This window comes from Neolamprologus brichardi, chromosome 20, assembly GCF_056152115.1.
Source record: "Neolamprologus brichardi isolate AB-2024 chromosome 20, ASM5615211v1, whole genome shotgun sequence".
NCBI lineage: Eukaryota > Metazoa > Chordata > Actinopteri > Cichliformes > Cichlidae > Neolamprologus > Neolamprologus brichardi.
Window position 1 is genome coordinate 8,924,946 of NC_142123.1, and position 22,823 is coordinate 8,947,768.

General features: G+C 39.5%; 1 protein-coding gene across 3 annotated transcripts in view; it reads left to right on the forward strand.

Annotated features, from left to right (window-relative positions):
- The first annotated feature begins 13,768 nt into the window (after window positions 1-13,768).
- Window positions 13,769-22,823, forward strand: part of bsna (bassoon presynaptic cytomatrix protein a) — a 127,417-nt gene continuing 118,362 nt past the window's right edge. For all 3 annotated transcript variants that reach the window (XM_006785378.3, XM_006785380.3, XM_006785379.3), the window contains exon 1: window positions 13,769-14,428. In XM_006785378.3, the coding sequence (XP_006785441.3) occupies window positions 13,769-14,428 (660 nt within the window). The remainder of the gene's footprint in view (window positions 14,429-22,823) is intronic.

The following is a 22,823-nucleotide window of genomic DNA, read 5'->3' on the forward strand; positions in this document are numbered from 1 at the left end:
GATAATATAACTGAAAAGCTGGAATGTCAGGTAAAGAAGCGGTCAAGCATTTGTTAGTCGTCTTCCTAATACAGTTAATATCTGAGCCTGCATGAAAATACACAATTCAAAATCACTTGTTACACTTGAAAAGTGCAAAACAACGATAACATAAACTTCCCTGCTGCCTACTTTGAAAGCAGTAGACAACATGTGTTTTAGAAATTCAGCAGACTTGTAAAGATGTTACGATTAATGCATTTGATCTTGAAAACTGTTTTTGTTTAAGGTAATTTGTAGGCAACATAGCTGAATACTTTCCCTGTGTAGATGTTCTCTCTGGTTTATTGTGTGTGTGATATATATAAGATTATTATTTTGGGTCTTAATGTGGCAATATTGCCTATATTTGATGGCAGATGGTAAGAGGAGTAGTAAGAAGGCCACAGTGCGACTGTTAATATTACTTCACCTATCACCTGTCTTTGGGATAGTTTACTGGCTTTACAAGGCAATGTGTCCACAGGAAATCCAGGTTGAAATGCATTCAGTCAAGTTTATCCTGTCATTTAGTCAGTTAATCTTAAATAAGCTGGTGGGTCATCTTGTCAGTCAAAAAGCTAGCATGCTAATCCTTCACTCATCAGTCATTCTGCTGCCCAATCAATCACTCAATACGCTAAGAGAGCATATAGCAAGGATCCTGCTATATGCTAAGCTTGTTAAACAGCAGGTTGGTAGGTCACATGGCCAGCCAGCTTTTCAAAGAGACAGTAAGCTAAATATATAAGATACATATATTATCATTTTGTCCTTTTTAGAAATCAGTTTATTTAACTTTTTTTTCTTTACAACAGTACAGTGTGTGGCTGTGTGTGACAGAGCTATACATTTGTATATATACTGACTGGCCATTTTATTTTATTTATTACCCCTTGTACCTAATAATGACCAGATTTATGATGATAATCTCCCATTCCACCACACCCCAACGATGCTTTACCCAATGTTAGGCTGTGGAATCTGAACAGTGCTTATCTGGAACTAAGGGGCTCAAACTGTGCCAAGAAAATATCTCACATAAGAGCCTAAACCATTATTACAAGGTAGGAAGGATCTGTGCTGTCGTGTTGTTTATGCCAAATTAATCAGACCAGGCAACATGTTTCCACTCTTTCACCAGAGAAGTACCACTCACTGGATATTTTTATTTTTTTGGACCATTTTCTGGCTGTGCAGGAAAATCATGCTGTCATTTGATTGCTTGGTTAGATATTTGCCTACAATAGAGGCCACAATAAATAAATACAAATGGCCAATGCTGTTGTCAGAAAGTGTTGATGGTGACTTGTAGTTACATTTCTAGGGAGGAGCACATCAGGTTATGGCACAAGTTACAACAGAGGGTTTCAGAAAGGTTTGCGGCTACCTGTGGCGCAGGTAGACAGAGGTACAAATCCCCTATGCCTACTGGATTCTTCCTTACTCCAAGCCCTTAGCTTAGATGAAGCCTGCTGTGTCTTTCTGTTTGTGTTTGTAGGGTTATAATGAACAGTCTATTATGCATTGTCATGCTGATGGCATCTCCAACAGCTGAAAATGGTTTGTGTGCGTTTGTTCTCACGCAGAGAGATAAATTCAGACAGGTGTGCAGGGGGTTACTGTCATTTTGTCACACTGTTCAGGTGGAGGATTGCTCGAGTAAGATGCAGATTTTGCACAAACATGCATTCATGACAATAGCCAAGATACACATACAGCGGTGTGAAAAAGTGTTCGCCCCCTCCCTCATTTCCTTTTTTATTTTATGTTTGTCACACTTTAATGTTTCAGATCATCAAAGAAATTTAAATATTAGACAAAGATGAATGTATTATTATTAAGGGGGGAAGAAAATTTTAAACCTACATGGCTCTGTGTGAAAAATTGATTTCCCCCTAAACCTAATAAATGGTTGGGCCACCCTTAGCAGCAGCAACTGCAATCAAGCAATCTTGGTCTATTGTATGCTACATCTGTGTATAAATGCATGAAAACACAGACTAATCCCATCTTTCTTCTTTTGGTTTGGTTCTTTTCATAGACATGTTTAAGTGATGCAGCAGTGGTTATCATTTATAGCATCTTCATTCATGTGTCCGGGGTTAAAGCTATCAGATTTGAATGGATGGAGAAATACTGGTTGATGAGCACCACTACAGTAGCTGTGTGTGTGTACATGCATAGACAGGCACCTGGGTATCATAGAATCCATTTAGTGCTCTAAGTGCTGGTCTTGAGCCTTTCCTGCTGTAAATCACAGCAACTATCAAGTTCCTAGTGTGAGATGCCTGCACGGCATCACAGTGAATGTGCTTTAAATGAGAATTTTTATTGTACCTGTGGTGTTCCTGAAGACTTTTTCTTGGCTTGCGTAACGATTATTCTTTTATTAAGTGGTGTTTTATATTTAAATACAAAAAACTGCAGGAGTAGTTGCTATTGACAATACCTGAAACTGAAAGTAGGTTGGTCAACCCTCCTCATATATAAGTAATTAATTGCACTGCTGCTCTAAAATGGCAACACATCATAATTATACAATAGACTGTAGCCATCCTGACATCGCCTATTGATTGGTGGAGTGGTCTATAAAATCCTAGTCTGATCTTTTTTACCGCCACCTTCTTATTTATGTACTTTTTTCTAAAATATTTTTGTTTTAAAATGTTCTTTTTGTGACCAAATTTGGATAAGTTCAAGCTAGACTGTATGGATTTCTCACACTTACTCAGATATTTGCTACTTAATATTTAATATACAAATTCAAACATCCAGAAAATAAGAGCACATCTTTGTATCAAACATATTGGACATTTATCAGATGATTTAAAAAGAGTTTCAAAATGCTTCAAAGGCACCAACACCACAGACCAGAGGTCCAATCCAAGGACTTGAATAAGCTGAAATGATCCTATGCGCGGCAGGTTTTTTGTACAAGACTGCAAACTTGTTTCTGCTGTCCTTCAGGTCTGTTTCAGGATAAAACAGTAATATTTCCATAACCATCTACAACTTTCTTTAGCTGAAGCCAGAGTAGGTGTCAGTTTTTTTTGGGGAGGAGGGCTGGACATCACTTTATTTAGCTTTGTAGGATGTTTAAATCCAGGCCAGTGCTTTGGCCTTTTCTCAGCACTGTGTGGGATCATTACAACCACATTTGCAGCAAAGCCTCTTACTGTGTACTACCTCAGAGTGACTCCGATTGGTACAAATGATCTTCGTCTGCTACTGTGTGTTTACTGTAATGTTTTTATGCTTGTAAATTTGCATAAATAGGCATCCTGTGCATGGTGCACTTGAATATATGCCTCCAAATGTGCGTACGTGAAAGTGCCCCACACCCACAGAGAATAGCACAGCTGTTTAAAGTGTTGCCATTCCCTCGATAAGTCAAAGCTTTGTCTTTATCAAGTGAGTACATGCTAAGAGAGTAAACTACCCTTTTTGCAGAATTTGAAGCAGTATACATGGTAAACCCTTAAGCTGTCACAGATGCAAAAGTTGGAGAAAGTTTTGTTTTATTGGTACGAATAAACAAACCTAAATCAACACCAATCTCAAAGGATATTTTCATGAGGTGGGATTAATTTAAAACATGAAACAGGAATAGTTTTACTTCCTTTTTAAAATTTAAATCGTAAATTCCAACCACAGGACAGCATTTTCACCATGAAATACAAGATTATCTCCTTGAGACTTAATACCCACAGGTTATAGTATACTGTTAGGTTAAGCAACTGACATATCTTAGATAGTATTATCACTGACTGCAAGATGTATTATTGTATCCGAGGTCTGGGTTGAAAAACGTTCTATTTCGTATGGATTTTGATGTGCTGAATTTAAATATCACAAAACAGCTAACTGGTTAGCGGTGCCTCAGATAATAACCCCAAGTTGCTCTCTGATACTTCCATCAGAGTATGAACGCGTGTTAGATAGAAAGCACTTAGAAAGAGCATATAAAAAAGTGATTGTGCAAAATGGGTGTGAATGGGTGAATGAGGTAAGTAAATCACTCAGATAGAGTAGAAAAGCACTATATAAGAACCAGTCCATTTACCATTTGCTTTTATACAGCTGCGTACGTTGTTTAGATGAGTTTTAATCATAAAGTGGAAGCCAAAGTATTCTCATCTGTTTATGGTGACTTTCCATGATAGCATTGCACATCTTCCCTGCAAACATGGGTCAAAATGTTAAATACTGGTCACGGTAGGACTGCAAAAACTGAGCTCTAGATGAACAGATGTTAATGTTTGCATGTACAATGAAGGAACTGACTGTCTTTTTTTTTTATGAACAACTAGTTTGTTGAGTACATTGCTGTGAACAAATGGCCACAAAATATAATCTCCACGTACAAAGACTGGGATTAGCACAACCTGTTTTTTAAGAAAATAAACACCACTTTCAAGCTATTTACATCTATGTACATCTCGAAACTGTCTCATTAGTTGCACTGTGACTCTACCACACCAGCCTTTTACAAATCTCACTTTCTGGCACAGATGTGAGCATCAAAAATCCAAATCACACGAAGCCCAATCTTATCAAAACTGCATGAATAGTTTAGGCCAGCTGATCATAAGAACCGATTAACTGAACCAATCAGCAATTTAAAGCAAACTTTTAGTTTCAGTGACTTGTTTGTCCTGTGCATCTGCTGTAGGTTTCTTCCTCTTAAAAGGAAGTTTTTCCTCCCCACTTTTGCCAAATGCTTTCTTAAAGGCGGTTGTCTGATTGTTGATTATTACAGGGTTTTCTCTGTGTTACTGTAGGGTCTTTACCTTACAATATAAAGCACCTTGAGCCATCTGTTGTTGTAATTTAATGCTATATTATCTATCTATCTATCTATCTATCTATCTATCTATCTATCTATCTATCTATCTATCTATCTATCTATCTATCTATCTATAAAATTGAATTTAGATGACCTATTTATTTAGCATTTTGGCTGTAAACATATGTCATATCAATGGCAAACCACCTGAAAACAACTTTTTGAGGTTTAATTCAGACTTACTCTGTCTTGTCACACAGATAATAGCCTGCGAAGCTGCCCACTCACTCTTAAAAACAGTGATAGGCTCTAATATAAATGTTTGTGCGTGGGTAGTTGTGTGGATATTGTCTTTGTCAAGTTCTTGTTGTTCACTTCCTACAAAAATTGCTTTGGTGTGCCAAGGAGTCAGTCTCCCACATGAGAATCAATAGATGCCTGTTTTTCATTCAGTTTATTTTTAAAATATCAGGTAATGTCCAAGAGAGAGTCTAAATTAAACATGTGAACCGCCACACTAAAAAAATAACCTGTTGGATTAACATATGACATGAAATGTGAAATTAAAAAATGTACATCATTGCATGCAATTAAGTTATGTTTTGTCAAGCTTAGTTTTTTTTATGTTGTTGTTATTCCGACATAGTCAGTTTTCCCTGGCAGAACACAGCCTAACATAACTATTGTCTATTATTTTAATATAACTGATTTTAAAAGACTGAACATCCTCGTCATTTTATTTTCTGGGCTTACAAACAGGAAACACAACATTTAGATAACTGTTTCACTGGATCTTGGGTCTGTGTCGAGTCTCCTAGCTGCTGACTGCAGAAGCATGTTTACAGCGGACATATTTCGAGAAGCCAGTTGTATCCATCTCCTACATTAGCCTGTTTAATGGTTAAGACACTGCAGGTACCACCACTTACTGCAGACACTGATGCAAGTTTGTAATAGTCTGCTAATTTATCATAATTTATCAGCTTCTCATCAAAGACCAGTTTATCCACAATGTACACAGAATGCACTTAGTAAACAATTATAGAACTATTGCCGAACTAATATTCATATCTACTGAGAGTTTTTCCAAAGAAGAGAACATAAATGTGAAGCAACAAAAGGAAAAAGGAGGAGCAAAGGAAGGTTGTCATATTAACTATGTAAACTACAGTGGGTGGAACTGGACAGACACAGTTTTCCTTTTAAGAGAAAGTTTAATACAAACTAGTATTTATGATTTAATTTTAGATATAGGGAGAAACTTTACATATTTTTTCTCTCTCTGAAAAAAGATGAAAAAGTAACAGCACAAAAACACTACAAGGTGTTATTATTATCGTATCTAGAAAACCAGAGACTATAGAACAACACATTTCTGTAATGTTAGCAATGGGCTTTCCCCCTGAGCAGCCATTATGGCATTAAAGGCAGGTGTTACTGGTATGGGTTTATAACACCTGTGTCCATCCACTATTTCATGTTGAAGTGGCTGCTGTGGGAAACAGCTTTACTCTGAATGGGATAAAACAGAGCCGGAGTCTTCATGAAGGTGGATGAGAACATGTTTGGGGAGATGCAGACAACACAGGTGTCACAGATTATTAGGCAGAGGACTCACTCGCAGGACTCTGAAGTTTTAGAGAGAAGGTGAGGGATTTATTTACAATGTGGCACCAAGTGAGGATATATACATATATACAGTGAGACAGATAACACGGGCCTCCAGGGGGTGGAGGGAGGTCCGAAGGGGAGGGAAGGTCCAAGGCAGGTGCACACACGATCCTCTTCAACTCAGTCCACAACTCACTCAGATAGTCCACTCCAGAATGCGCATGCTCACTCACACACATCCACAGGAATCCAGACGGCAGGGAAGATGGGCAGGGAATCTAGAAGGCGCTAGATAGTGTGACAGTCCAGCGAGGAAGCAGCCTCTCTTGCCCTCTTAAGTAGTCTGCCAGCATCAGTGTAAGTGAGCCACAGGTGTGTGTTCAGGGCGGGTTCAGAGGCGGGGAATCAAGGTCCAGTTCCGCCCTGGAGGGAGAAGTGAAGACAAAAATAACACACACACACACCACGACCTTTTTAGATCTTGAGAACCATGACAACAGGTTATTTATACTTCAGTGAGACATGGAAGTGAGATTTTACTTGTCAGTAGTAGCATGTGACCTGTCAACAATAGTATGCTAGCTAAAGTTAGCACTACTCAGAGTAATGCTGTAAAGGCAACATTACTACAGCTGCTGAGCTAACTCTGTAGAGTTAAGCTCAGCACCTTTACAGCAGCTTTTTGTCTCATGCAGTTTCAGTTTCAGACCTCACTGTCTTTGTGCAGACTGCCTCATTACCTATATAGTGAGATAATCTGGGCTGAGCATCCACACTGACTTAGGTTCTGGATCCAGTTCCCCCTATAAATATCAGAGGGTGTGAATTTGGGATCGAGCAGCTCAAAACTCCTGTAGTCTGAGCCATGCGTCAGGAACTGAGAGGAAATGCTGAAAGGTGAGAAGGGGATGGGAAAGAGGAAACAGAAGAGAAGAGGAAAGAACAAAAAAAAATAATGGGAGAGAAGAGGATGCAGATGGAAATAAATGGGCCGTACAAAAGCAATTCTCCCATTGCCCTGAGTGGGAAGAAATGGAGGCAGGAGAGGAATGAAGAAGAAGGAGGAAATAGATGTTTAATTTGGGTCCACCAACAATTCAAATAGAGTTGTTTTGCTTCGAGTACTGAGATGGCAAAAGGAATGGACCAATCCAGGGAGAATAAGATCAGGTAAATCCCACCCGAAGCTCTATTTGCTGTGCATATAAAGTGGCAGAGAAGGATGCTAGAGCTAAGATCAATAGCAAGTGAAAGCATCTCCTCTGGGGTTTTCTAGGATTGCAAATGAAAAATTATGGTTATGGAGCAGACTGCATTATGTCTGAATTATGAATTGATGTCATCAGTCATATTTTCAATAGTGGTTTAGCTGATAATTCAGTAAACAATGTAAAAGTACAATTTCAAAATGTAATCACTTAGATGACAAGTTGAAGTGGAGTGCAAGCAAAAATCCAATTTTTATGAATAAAACAGTAAATCTACATAAACTAGCACTGAACACATAAAGTACTGCTAAAAAAAACAGGTATTTAATAGGTTTAACACCTAAAATGTGAAATTAGCTAGTCTAAAACAGCTGTAGATGTTTGTCTTTATAAGATTTGATTTTTTTAAAGCCTCAGCTAAGCAGCTGTAGGCCAAAAATAGCAATAAAAAATGACTCAAAATTAATTTAGAATAATGGCTGTCAACGTTTAGTCCAGACAGTTGATTCTGACAATATAGAGCTGATCTGATAACTAATCAGTCTGAAAAGTGACCACAATAATGATGCATCCTTTAGGCATACTCCAGCTTATGAAGAAGTACCACTCAGGTTAACGTTTGCTTACTGTGACATTTTCATCTCATTTCTCTGTTTGTATCTTCCCCTCTGTCTCTGTCAATGTCACTTATGTATGATTGGCAGGCAAGCTTTAGCCCTCTCATCCACAATCAGAGTAAATTAAGGGTTATAATGGGAGTGGGTGAAATCACTTTGACTGAACAAGCATTTGTACTGGGTCATTAAAGGCTGGCTGCGACAGTGATGAATGTCTCCAGTGTAATGCAAAGCCAAACTGTGTAAACACACAGAGAGAAAGGCTGTTCCTATTATTTGGACTGTCACCTATGTCGACCACACTCACAGCAATTCATGATGCTGTCTTCTTGAAAACAACATTTTCCTTAACCTTTACATTTCTGGGTTTTTTACTATTAGTTCTGCAGTATACATGAAAAACTGTTTTCAAATAGTGATTTTTAAGGATACGAAAACAATTCATCTAATTGTCTGTCTTTTAAAAATGTATTTAAATAAATTGCTCTGCTTATGGAAGATAAAGTGTGAAAAGGCAGAAAAATATTAAGCATCAAAGATATACAGTCACATGGAAAAGGAAAACTAAGTACACCCTTATTGCTTATTGCTTTCACTGGAATTATCAGCAAAGTGATGCTAATCCAGTTCATCTGACTTAATCATCAGCAAGTGTGATCACCTGTATAAAAGCAGAAGTTTCGATAGGTATTCTGGTGTGTGCTGGCGTTTTGTCACAGTTTACCCAGGATTGGAGATTCATCCCAAGATTAGAACATATAATGCTCAGAGAAAGTGCAAAAACACCTAAAACTTACATCTGTACATGTTTCAGTTAGCATGACAAATGTTCATGACTGGGTGATATTTTGGTCTTGTTTTGCAGGAATAGGACCTGGGCACCTCACAGGATACCAAAGTAATCTAGTGTCAAATATGAGGCCATCTAAGCTAAAGCTTGGTTGAAACTGGATCATGCTTCAGGACAATGATCCCAGGCGTAGCAGCGAATCTACAACAGAGTGGCTGAGAAAGAAAAGAATCAAAGAGTTGCTTTGACCCAGTCAAAGACCTCAGTCTGATTGAAATGCAGTGGCGGAACCTCAAGAGAGCTGTGCATCAACAGATAACTGCAAATCTCAATTAACTGAAGCAAGGGCCAAAATCCCTCCACAGACTGATAAAGTTATACAGGAAACAGTTAGTGCTGCTAAAGGTGGTTCTACAAGCTACTCAATCATGGGGTGTACTTAGTTTTTCACAGGAGGACTGTAAATACACTGGAGCAGTCCAGCTTACTGGTGCAAATAGTTAGCTAGAAGAAAAGAGTACAGGAAGGTGTGGAAAATGACTACTTTAATGACTTCTCTTTTTTTATCCTTTTGGAGCATTACTGATAGCTGCCATGCCACTCAGTGCTAAGTCTCAAGTTCAAGTTCAAGTTCAAATTTTATTCGCCACATGCAGTGGTAGGTTGCCCTGCAGTGGAATGAACCCGCCCCCCGACCTTACACACACAACACAAACATCACATGGGGATACAAGTCAGTCCCTGAAATGTTTTTTTTTTATTATGGAAGAAATTTTTTTATTATGGAAGAAATTTTAAAACAGCTTGTACTGTATACACCGTACCATTATTAAATTATGGATTTTTTAGGGGCCAGTGTTGTGGATATATACCAGGCAGTAAATATACTGGCTTTAAGTAGGGACTAGAGAGTGGTTTAAAAAATAGACCATGTAGTGATAGCTCAATACAATCAGAATCAATCCTATGTTTGCTGTCCTATAATCCATTGCTGTTCAGTCTCTGCTTGGTGAATGAACTTGTAGGTTTTTGTTGAGTCACCCTTTTCTCTATAAAACACACATACAAATACACACTGACACTCTGTGTCTCTGTTTTTCTGGTAAATCTGTTTGTTTTTTCATCTCCGCTTCAGAATAGAAAAGGTTGTTTCTTTGACCGACAGACTTTGTGTAGGAAAGACAAACAGGGTCGCTTAAGGGCCACCTCCCTTTCAAGAGCGGAAATGAAAATGTCGCGAGAGAAAAAAGAAGAGAATCAACAAAAGACAAAAAAAGAGAGCGGAAAAACAAAACAACAGAGGAGCGAGGATATGGGTAGAGACAGACAGGCAACAAAATGTTAGACAGTCAGCAAAAAGAGCAGGAACAAGAGAATTTTTTTTTAAAAATTGCAAAGGTCAATGATAGAAAATAAGCACAGATAGAAAACTGGAGAAAAAATAGAGGCAGACAGATATTTCTTCACAGACGGAGTATCCACAAGAAGAAAACTTTTCAATGAGAGGAGAAATAGACGGAAACATTTGTCAGTCTCCACTGTGACGCTGAAGCTCAGAGTAAATCAACATTTTCCATTTGAACAAAACCCGTTCAGTTAATAACAGCACATGCAATAAAAAAGAATAAACAGAATAAAACATAATTCTTTGCACATGCATTGTGTTCGTTGTGGGGTGCATTTGTGTGAACGCTTCATACTGTACACTAGTGTACACACTGGAAGCTAGTTAGAGCAGCAACTCTTTGGGGTTTTGAATTAAGAAATGAACACAAAGTCAGTGTTTTAGCAATCCATTACGTGTTGATTCACTTGTCTTAATTTGTTAATGTGCTTAAAATGAGCTGAATTAAAGAAAAAGTATTTATATCTGGAATGGTTAACTCTGTCACCTCATACCAAGAAGGCCCTGGGTTAAAATCCCCTTGCCTGTGCACCTTCTCTCCAAGTACTCTGGCTTCATCCTACAGTCTGATGCATGTTAGTGTGGTTGGTCATTCAAAATTACCCACAGGGTTTACTGTGAGCGTGAACAATTGTTTGAATCTCTGTGTTGTCTCTGAGATAGACTGGCCACCTGTTTAAGGTGGATTGTGTATTACCTCGGATAGGCTATAGATAGCTGCCTCCGACCCCTCCCACCCCCAAAACCTCGAGAAGATGGATGGATAGATGGATTCAGACTCACATGCAAAAATGTTTTAATGCTTCACCACTAAATATCCAAAAGTCAGAAATATTTTTTTCTTTGAATGCTTAATGCTGTACATGTCAGTAAGACTCACTTCAAATATTCACAACAGAATCATGATGTGTGTGTGTGTGTGTGTGTGTGTGTGTGTGTGTGTGTGTGTGTGTGTGTGTGTGTGTGTGTGTGTGCTGGCTAGCTACAGCCAGCTCTGTTCTGTTAATTTGTTTATGCCTGTGGATGTTCAGAGTCCAGTGAATGAATATATAATTCTTTTGCTGGTTTTTAAAGTTGCTCCTGCCATTGTTTCTCTGGCAGTGAAGAGATAATTGATTCTGCAGTGACAATTTATAGGCTTAATTCTCCTGCAGCATCCACTCATTTAATAGTACTTTAAATTAAAAAAAAAAAAATTAACTGTGTTTGCTATCCCAGCACTGCTTATTTCATTTTCTTTTCCACAGCTGCAGAAAATATATTGGAATGAACCATGACACTTAAAGTTGTGGTCAGAAATTAACATGTACTCATTGTGGGGAATGTCATACATACAGGATTATATATATACGCAAAGTACAACTAAGACTTGGTAAAATGTCCATTGGCAAGTTACTCCTACTGGTATAGTGCTGACTGGATATTTGAGTTCATTAAAATGGTTGGTTGGTTTTCTGGCATGGATCAGACTTGTAAATGTAGTCTGCAATTTTTCAGCAGCATCGAGGTTATAACTTCAGGCAGGCTATTGCAGAAGCTTAATGTTAGCCTGCTTTATCGATTCCATGAACGAGTTTTCATGTCTGTTTGGGATCATTGTCCTGTCTAAACTCCAAACCATGGCCTAAGTTTATTTATTTGACTGTTTATTTGAGGCGAAGTTGAAAAATTTGGAGATAGTCCTTGTTCATTCATTATTCCATCCACTTTGTACAATGTAGCAGTAACTCTGGCAGCAAAACAGCCCCAGAGCACTACCACTACCATGCTTGACAGTTGCTACAGCGTTCTTAAGTTTAGAAACCTGAACTTTATTCTTCTAAACACATCTCTTCTCACTGTGGCCAAACAGCTCAAGCTTTGTCTCATAAGACCATAAAACTTTTCTCCAAAAGGGCTTTTGACTTGTCAATGTGGGTAGCTGCAAATTTCAGTCAAGATTGAAGGGGTCAATTTTGGAGCAGGGGCTTTTTTTCTTGTTTAGCATGCTATGAGTCCATGGAGATGTAAAACTCACTGTGGACAGTCGCGCTGATGTTACAGCAGTTTCTAAATCACGGCAGGCTTGAGGAGTAGTTGTTCCCAGGTTGTTCCTGAACATCCTAACCAATTTCCTCTCATCAGAGGGTGAGAGTTTGGGTGTCCTTCCAGATTTTGGCAAAGCGATGACATCCAAATAACATGTAGTTATGGACAATTGTTTGAACTGACGATCCTGGAAGCTGCAGTTGTTTAGAAATGGCTCCAAGAGACATTTGAAACTTGAGTAAATCTACAACTCTCATTCTTAGATCTTCACTGAGTTTGTTTGACTTTTCAATTGTTCTGAGTGGCAGTCAGTTCACCGAGTGCCGTTAAACAATTCCTTTTTATGCCTGCAAAGAGAAAATACCAGCTGTAGTCAACTGTGATCACTAATGAGAAGTTAATAGGCCTTGGCCTTTCCAAGTTAAAAATAGAGTCTTCAGCCTGACTAATTAAAAGCTTTAAGTGAATGCATCTTTATATTTAAGCCTGCATGTTTTCTTTTGACCCTGTTTAGACAAGAGAAAATCAAAGTAAATTCAGACCAAAGCAATAATCATTATTTTTTCTTACTTATTACAACAATACATACAGTGTTGCCTTTGTAGACAAAAAGTTTTTAGCCTTTGTCTGACCTATATGCAAGACATAGAAATGTTTTGGTGTTTCAGTACAGAGTGATTTTGTCCCAGCAATAATCAGCCACGAACTTATTATCCTATATACAGATAAAACAAGCATCCTGGAAGGACTGCCATACAGTAGATGTGTTAACTGGGCATATTTTAATGTAATCTCGACTGTTACCCACAAATAAATGTAATTCTGCATAAGAACCTAGATTAATGTAGACAATGTAAGCTACGTATGAAAACATTTGCAACAATGTTTACTGCTGGAACACTGCCTTCCAGAGAGCCCACTGTTTTTTTGTTTATGACACTTGTGCCTTAGTATAATTTTGGTTATGGTGAGTGTAAGAAACAATATCCTGATCCAAATTCCTTAAATATCAGTTAACCTGCAGTGCCAGTGTGCTGTCACTTTTTGGGAAGGTTGAATGAATTTCTGTTTTAGAGATTTTAACAGAAACGTCTGATTTTGCCTTTTTTTTTCCTTTGCTTTGTCTCTTCTAGGGGTCCAATGGGTCCAATGGGTAGTCCCAAGCCTGGCATGCAACAAGGAGGCCATGGAGGAGGAGGCCATGGAGGAGGAGGGATGGGTGGAATGGGAGGAGGAGGGATGGGTGGAATGGGAGGAGGTGGGATGGGAGGAATGGGAGGAGGAGGAATGGGAGGAGGTGGGATGGGTGGAATGGGAGGAGGTGGGATGGGAGGAATGGGAGGAGGCGGGATGGGGGGAATGGGAGGAGTTATGGGAGGAATAGGTGGAGGCGGGATGGGGGGAATGGGAGGAGGGATGGGAGGGATGGGAGGATTAGGTGGAGGAGGGATGGGGGGAATGGGAGGAGGAATGGGGGGAATGGGAGGAGGAATGGGCAGTGGAGGACTAGGGTCAAGAGCTGGTGAGCCTTACCGCCTGGCCACTCACGAAGCTCCTACCTCTCCTAGACATATGCAGTCCAGCCAGGCCTCTGGAATGGGGCAGGGTCCAGGGTCTGGTCAAGGGATGGGTCACGGTCCAGCTGGGTCTAGCATGGGGGGTCATGGAGGTCAAAGTCCCGGTCAACATGCCTCTCGCCGAAACCTCCAAGTTGACTTCAGTGGTTCCGGCGGCTCCAGGACAGGTCGGTCTCCTTCTTTGTCTCCTGACCGTGGTGTGACACCCACCTCACCATACTCAGTGCCACAGATAGCACCCATGCCGAGCAGCAAGCTGTGCCCAGTGTGCACCACAACAGAGCTGTCTAACCCACCGGCTGTACCCAACTACAACACCTGCACCCAGTGCAAGGCCACTGTCTGCAACCAGTGTGGATTCAACCCCAACCCCCACCTCACTGAGGTAGGTCAGATTTAACAGTCAAGAGGTGCTTGCATGACCATTTGTTTGCTTTAAGATATCACTATATATGCATTAATAGAATAAATAATATGATCAGGCTCATTACTAATTGTTTAGGTAATTATCAAATTAATACTATTGGTGGACAGAAGGCAATCCTTCAGTTTTAAATGTTTAGAAATAACAGAAAAAAAGGGGACCACGCAGTTAAACTCTGAATGTTGAAGAATGGATCGAACAGAGAGATGGTTTCAGATGTTTTTTCTGGCCTGTTGAGTCAGTGAATGAAAAGAGGTACAGATAGGGAGAGGGAGTGAGAGAAGTTTTGGTTGAAGAGGCACTTCTTTTTTGACCAATAAAACTCATTTGAATTGGATCAGATTGAACTGATGTGAGTGACCGAAAGAAGTGAGTAAATGCAGTGATCAAAGAAATGGGAGAAATGGCTTAAGGTGAGGGCAGTGTTGGGCCCGGAAGTGTGAAAGAATAAAGTTATATTTTCTCAGAAATACATGTCATTTATATAAAAACAGTGAGCAGTTTGAGTAAGCAGTACAAAAGCTGCATGAAGAACTTTGTTTGTGATAGACTGTGCGTATGTAGATTCATCAAGTGACAGCACTTCCTTGGTGCCAGAGTCTCCATTAGTGTGCTAAGACATGACACATGGGTCACAAATGAGACTCAACTTAGGTGTGATGTGAAGACAGAAGGCCAAGGATTCTTGTATTTTGCAGTCAAAAGACAAGTTGAAAGGATGGATTAGTGCGATGTTCAGAGGTGTATGTAGGGATGAGGAGGAGGAAAAAGGTTAAGAGTCTCGTTTTGATTGAGAGGTTGATGCTCACCTTTGGTGATGGGGTCAAACTATCAGCCTCTTGTCAGCATCTGATGACTAATATCAAATATCAACATCTCTGAGCAGAAAGACTTTAGACAGAGAGCACAAGCTCACTAGATTCAAAAGCATAAGGCTCTCTCTGATATATTAACCATGCCGACACTCATTGATTCCCACTGTTGTCAGATACAGGCGCTTCTCATTCACAGACACCACAACAAACACGCCGCTGAATTAAACAAACAACTGTGTTTGTGTTGTTGTGACTCATTTTTCATTTGCTTTGGCACACTGGAACCAGAAGTATGTACCTAGTACATCATTCACCCCCATTGCTCCATGCTAACAAATTAGCATAGTAAATGGCTAATTATATTCAGGGTTAGAACACTCGCAGATTGTGCTGGCAAGTAAAAGTCTTCTTTCTGTTTTACAAAAAAGGAAACTAATACAGCTTAGTAAATGTGGAATCCTGTTCACTATCACTAACACTTGCTGTGTCGTCATAATTTTACATCACAAAACACATCCGTTAAAATATGTTAGCCTGGAGCTGGTGGTTGCATAATACATAGTCAGAACAAAGATGATTTTAGAGCTTATATGCAGGGTGTCAGCTTCCTGTGAACGATACTGTGTTAATGTTAAGTAATTATCAGCATAGCCTGTAAAGGTTTTACCGCTGTTGTGTGTTTTTTGAGCTCTCCTACTCTATTTGTAGGATAGCAACTTCTGTCAGGCTCGTATGTGATCATTCTTTGTACGAAACTTAGATCAGATTTGCAGATCCTCTACTTGCGGTCCAGTGTGTGTATGTGAAGGAAAGAGAGAGTGAGTAGTACATGTTGATAACAGTGGATTGTGCTAATGAAGTGGGGGAAGGCAGAGATTGATAAGCCACAGACTTGTTATATATTAAAAAACACAAAATACACACGTATAGACTCACATAGCTTCACACATACAACAACACTACATAGACAGACACACGCATACTGTCTGTGGACACTCACTGATGTTGGCACTCACCCTAACTTTAACCTCAAACAGCCCTTTATGGAAAACGCACACACACGTGCGCACACACACACACACACACACACACGCGCGCGCACACACACACACACACACACACACACACACACACACACACACACACACACACACACACACATACATACATACTTCGTGCATTAAGCCTGTGCAATAAATTGTGATGTTAATCAGTTGAAGGAACCAACAGAGATTTCCTGTAGAGAAAATATAACTCAACAGCATAAAACTCAATATACTTAGGTGAAGAAGCCCTTTATTATCTTTCATTCACATATCTGTAGAATGGTAGAGATGGGGGGAAAACATGTTGCATCTGTTTTCTGCATTTGAGTCACAAACCCTCCATCTTGTACCGATTAATTCTCTGGTCTTGCTGTTGTTTGGGTTTGTATGAATTATGGATCAGCTCTCTTCTCTTCTCCTGTTAACATTCTCACTGTTTTCAATGTCCCTGCAAGTCAATGGTCCCACAGTTCTGTCCTGCAAACCTTATTAATACAAAGCAAATTACAATATTAATATGACTTATTTACTAACGACAGCATGAGATTAGTAAGCATAAGCATAACAAAATAGAACATTTAAATGCCATAATTAAACAAATATGCTCCATAACATCCAATAATGCACAAAGCGAACACTGACGACTGTCTGTCACTCCTTAAATATTTTTTAGGGTTTATTATATTGAAATCCACACATTTCTTTCCCACCCTTTTAGGAAAAAAATACACACTGAAGGTTTTCTGCTTCCACTGAGATAGCTAGATTCATACAAAAAAAACTCTTCCTTTACTTCTATGTGTGAAGGGATCCAGCCATGTTATGTCTGCAGATATAGATTAATACCTAATCTAAACATTATCCACTAATATCACTTCTAATCATTGTACCATGTACCTTAGTAATCTGACAAGCAGGGCTATGCTCCATATCTGCTGTGCTATGTTCTGATTTGATTTGCATAATTTAACATTAAACAGATGCAGCCAGGCAAGGAAAGAGATTATTTTAGCTATATTAGGAATCAGCTATGTTTTATTATGGGTATTTACGAACAGAAAATACCACATGACAGCTAGAATTGATAAAGGTGTGTTTTTTATATTTTATGATTAATTATATTTTAATAAGAAAAGGAGAAGACGGGAAAAATAAATGGCACAAAAAGGCATAAGACATTTTCTCGCTCAAAGTTTTAATTCTTTACATCTGTATGTTGAGGCTTAACCAAATTGTTTTATTCAAAAAAATGCAGAAAAGTACTTTAACTGAGCGAGTCGTCTTATAGAGAACTCCAAGTTGCATATCTGATCTCACACTGAGAACACCAAACCAGGAGAGAGACATCAATTATCCAGCCAAAGAGCAGGATGAGAGAGAGATTATGATCGATGTATCTAATTCAAGAAGGTGGCATTTATGAAACTTGGCTTTCATGCCATTAATTGGCATTTGTGCACAATGATGAGTCATTTGGAATCATGCACTGAATATACAAACTGTGGATTATATTGTCATGTCAGCGGGCTGTATTTTTTTTCAAATGGTATAGCACTTTTGCATTAGTGTAATAATTACCTTCCCATCTGCACACTAGGAAAGCGACTAAATTCTTACTCAATTAAATGAGGGGGAAAAAGTAGACTAATTGACTAGTCTAAAACTAAGAAACACTAAAATATTTAGTTAAATGTCAAAACCATTTAATGGAAAAAGTCAAAAACTAATAAAAAGGCGTTTTAAGCCACTTATGACATTCTTCGATAACGAATCATGTTGATTAACTGTGCATCACCTTGCATTGTGCATTATCAACATTACATGTTATGATCCAGACAGCAAAGAAGAAAAATACTTATATATATGATATGAAAAAATATAAATGTAATATATGTTCATGTATTTCTAAAATATGAGAACATCTGGAAGATGAATAAATCGCGACTTGCTGTGCATTACTAATGATGCAGATTGTTGAAAATTCATGACAACCACTTGAACAAGGTAAAATCTAACATAACACATTAGTGTGTGAATGTGTGTGTGAATGGGTGGATGACTGGTTGTGTAAAGCGCTTTGGGGTCCTTAGGGACTAGTAAAGCGCTATACAAATACAGGCCATTTTACCATAACAAATCAATAAAACATTGAGCTATTTTCTTCCGCTTATCTGTCAGTCAGGTCGTGGTGGCAGCAGGGAAACCCAAACTTTCCTCTTGCCCCTTCCCCCAGCTTATCCAGGGAAATGTCGAGTGTTTCCCAGGACAGCTGACAGATGTAATCGCTCCAGCATACCCGGGTCTATGTTGTGGCCTCTGGCTGCTAACACATGCCTGGTCTGAAGACTTTACCCAGGAGATGACAGTGTTAGCCGTATCCTTTCGATGTGGAAGAGTAGCGGCTCTACGCTGAACCCCTCCCAAATGAATAAACTCATCACCCTATCGCTAAGGAACAGCCCATCCACCTTTCAGAGAAAAGTCATTTCCGCTGCTTGTATCCGTGACCTTGTACTAATAGTGGTAACAAAAGGATAGGCCAAGATTCACAGATTTATGGGGTTTCTCAACAGCGATTCACCATCTAGTGGCAGATAGCTGCATAACATTTAGGACACGATAGTTTACCGGCATTGGGCATCAGTTAAAATTAGTTAGATTAAATGACCAGTAAGTCTACATACATATATGTCTTAATTTCTTAATTTTATTAACCTTTCAGGTTAATCAAACTTTCTTTTAGTTGTTCTAACTCTCTTATCAATAGGAGTCCACTCAGTTCTGATACCTTGATTTAATTTAGCCTGATTCAGTTTACCCAATCCTTTCTCTCACTGTATGTGCAAAGTGGCTGATTATGAATACTCAATAAAACTTCAATGAGTTACCAATAAAACTCCAACAGAACAAATTTGAATGGTGAAAATTAAATTGACTGTTTACTGATTTACAAGAAAATCATTTGAATTCATAATCCAGTGTGTAATCAATTCACGGCTTAAGTCCTCTGCACGCTTCAGTAACAGAAAATACTGTCAAGGCGTGCTGTGTGGTAGATGGGGAGCATACCCAAAATGCAGGAACCCTCAGACTAAAGTAAAGTCAAAGTGCAGCTTTATTAGCTAGCACCAGCAAGCTTAACGAAAACACAAGGTGAGTACACAACATCGAGGAGTACAACAATGACATGATGAATACCAGAGGGAAACTGAGGACTTTAATATGCACACGAGGTAACTAGGAAGATGCAAAACAGCTGGGCAAAAGAAGGCACACGTGAACTTAGTCAGACAAGAGAAGCAAAACTGAATACAAGCGGGACAAGAAATTATCAAAATAAAACAGGATGCTACCATTAAGGCTGAGACATACAGACTTGACAAACACAAAGGGAGAATAAACAGAGACATGACTGGGGAAACAGACAAAGAATACACAGAAAACAGACAATCAAAACTATAAGACTTTAACCACAAACCCTTAAAAATAAACAAAAAAGAAAATACAAAACTAAGAATACTCATCAAATCAAATCACTTTTATTGTCACATCGCATCACTGGTACACTGGTACAGCACATGTGAGGGAAGGTCTTGTGTGCAAGCTTTACAAGCAATAGTGGTGTACAAAATATAAGAATATATATATATATATATATATATATATATATATATATATATATATATATATATATATATATATATAAGAAATATAAATATGGAATGATAAATATGCAAGGAATGGTATGAATACATGTACAATAAAAAGAATGTATGCAGATTACTAAATATGCATACAAGATATATATGTGTATACATATATATATATATATATATATATATATATATGTATATATAAACACCTGGTAGTGTGGATCAGTGAATCGATGTCTCGTTCACTCTTGGCATACAGCTTGATGTCATCCATGTATTGGAGGTGGCTGACAACTGCTCCGTTCCGTAGTCGGTATCCGTAGCCAGTCTTGTTAATGATCTCACTGAGGGGGTTCAGGCCTATGCAGAACAGCAGTGGGGACAGACCATCTCCTTGGTAGATCCCACACTTGATGGTGACTTGTGCTATGGACTTGGAGTTGGTCTCTAGTGTTGTATGCCACATCACCATTGAGTTCCTGATGAAGGCTCTTAGGGTCCTGTTGATCTTGTACAATTCTAGGCATTCCAGTATCCAGCTGTGGGGCACTGAGTCATAGGCCTTCTTGTAATCAATCCAGGCAGTGCACAGGTTGGTCAGCCTGGTCTTGCAGTCTCGGCTGACTGTTCTGTCTACCAGTAGCTGGTGTTTTGCGCCTCTGGTATTCTTGCCAATCCCTTTCTGTGTCCCGCTCATGTATTGACCCATGTGCCTGTTCATCTTAGCCGATATGATGCTTGACAGGAGCTTCCATGTAGTACTGAGGGCAGGTTATTGGTCGGTAGTTGGATGGGACCGGTCCCTTCTTGGGGGTACTTGGGGATCAGGACTGTCCGACCTTCGTTTAGCCATTCCGGGTGTTTCTCGTCAACTAGCAGCTGGTTCATTTGTGCTGCCAGATGCTCGTGGAGTGCAGTCAGCTTCTTCAGCCAGTAGGTGTGAACCATGTCGGGGCCTGATGCTGTCCAACTCTTCATACTAGAGACCCTTGCTTGGATGTCTGCCACCGTGATGGTTACTGGACCCTGTTCAGGGAGGTTGCTATGGTCAGTCCTCAGATCCACTAGCCACTGAGCATTGCCATTATGGGTTGCGTCCTTCTCCCATATGCTCTTCCAGTATTGCTCCATCTCCAGCCTTGGTGGTGCTGTTCTCTTATTGTTCCCTTGCCACTGAGAGTACACCTTTGCTGGTTCTGTGGAGAACAGCTGGTTTATTCTCCTCCCTTATATCTCTCTGGTGTACCTCCTCAAGTGGCCGGCCAAGGCTGTGAGTCTTTGCTTGGCAGTTTCCAAGGCCTCAGGTATGGACAGCTTGCTATATTTTTTATGCACCTTCTTTGTCGCACCTTTCTGCAACTCCGTTAGTTGGCTAACCTCCCTCCGTGCTACTTTGATCTTGCCCTTTAGCCTCCTTCTCCATGGAGGGTACTGCTCCTTGTGGCTGTTCAACTTCTAGCCAAGCATCTCACTGATCACTGCTGCCATATTGTAGATCAGCTTGTTAGTGTCGGTAATCATGGCTGTAGGTATCATCCGTGGTGTTGCATTAACATCATCGAGCAGACCTTCTGCGGGTACTTCACGTAATCTTGGTAACCGGCTACGGGGGATCCAGGTTTCAAGCTTGGCCATGATCCTATCTTTCAGGTCAGTTCCTCTCGCACTCAACGATCCTTCTCCTATCGCACTTGGGGCTTTGTACCCAATCTCGGGTGGGGTGATGATATCTCCCCCCTGACCTGGCGTCCTGGCTCCCCCTTGCCATAGCATTTATGTTGTACCTTGTCAATCTCTAGCTGTGAGAGCAGTCCCTTCTCTCGAATGTTGGAACACGAAGCTACTAGTTGTTTCGCCGTCATTGTGGATGTTGGGTATCGAAGAATCCATAGGTCCCTCATCCTATTCATGTAACCCCTTCCGCCAGGGTTACTTGCGTAGTAGCATATATATATATATATATATATATATATATATACCCATATATATATGTATATATATGTATATGTATATGTATATATATATGTATATGTATATATATATGTATATACACATGTGTATATACATATACAGAAAGTCAGCAGATGAATACTGTGCAAAAATGGCATTTATGTGTAATATGGAGTGCATAAAATATCATAGTTTCAATAAAGTGACAGTAAAGTGTCCAGTGTTTGGGAGTAATGGAATACATGTACCGGCATTATGTATTTAAGATACAAAATATGAGTAACTGTATTCCATTACAGTTACCGTTTAAAAGGGTGGTATTCAGAATACACTTACTTTGTTGAAATAAATGGATTACACAGGGGTCTTTTCCTGTTTCATATGTTAGGCTATGCCCTCTCTATTTTTGGTAATTCCAGATCGGTGGAATCACAAACAAAACACGCAATGAGAGGCTCTAATGCGTGTTTTTCAATCTCGCGGACCATGTCACCCCTACTTGCGGCCCACATAATGTCGTGAAGAAATACTTTTAAAAATTATTATTCAAAAAATTATTTAACATAAAGGCAATAGGCAGAGTGTTACGGGTATCACCCTAAAGAATGTAGCTTCATGGGCAGTGTAGGGAGAATGGACTGCCATACCCGTTATGTGTCTGTGAGTGCGAGGGAGGGAGAAAAATAGAGTCAAAAAGTTGTCACTGAGCAGAAATGGGAGATGGAAGCATGTAAATATAATAATAACCACTGCAGCTAAAAAGAGTGCCTGACGAGCCCAGTTATAAGTAAGCTATTAAGACTCGACTGTACACTGTGTTTCTGTTTTCCTTCGAAACAATAAGTTCCGTTGGAGCAGCCTTTCATCGCCTCTCTCTGTCTCTCGCTAGTAA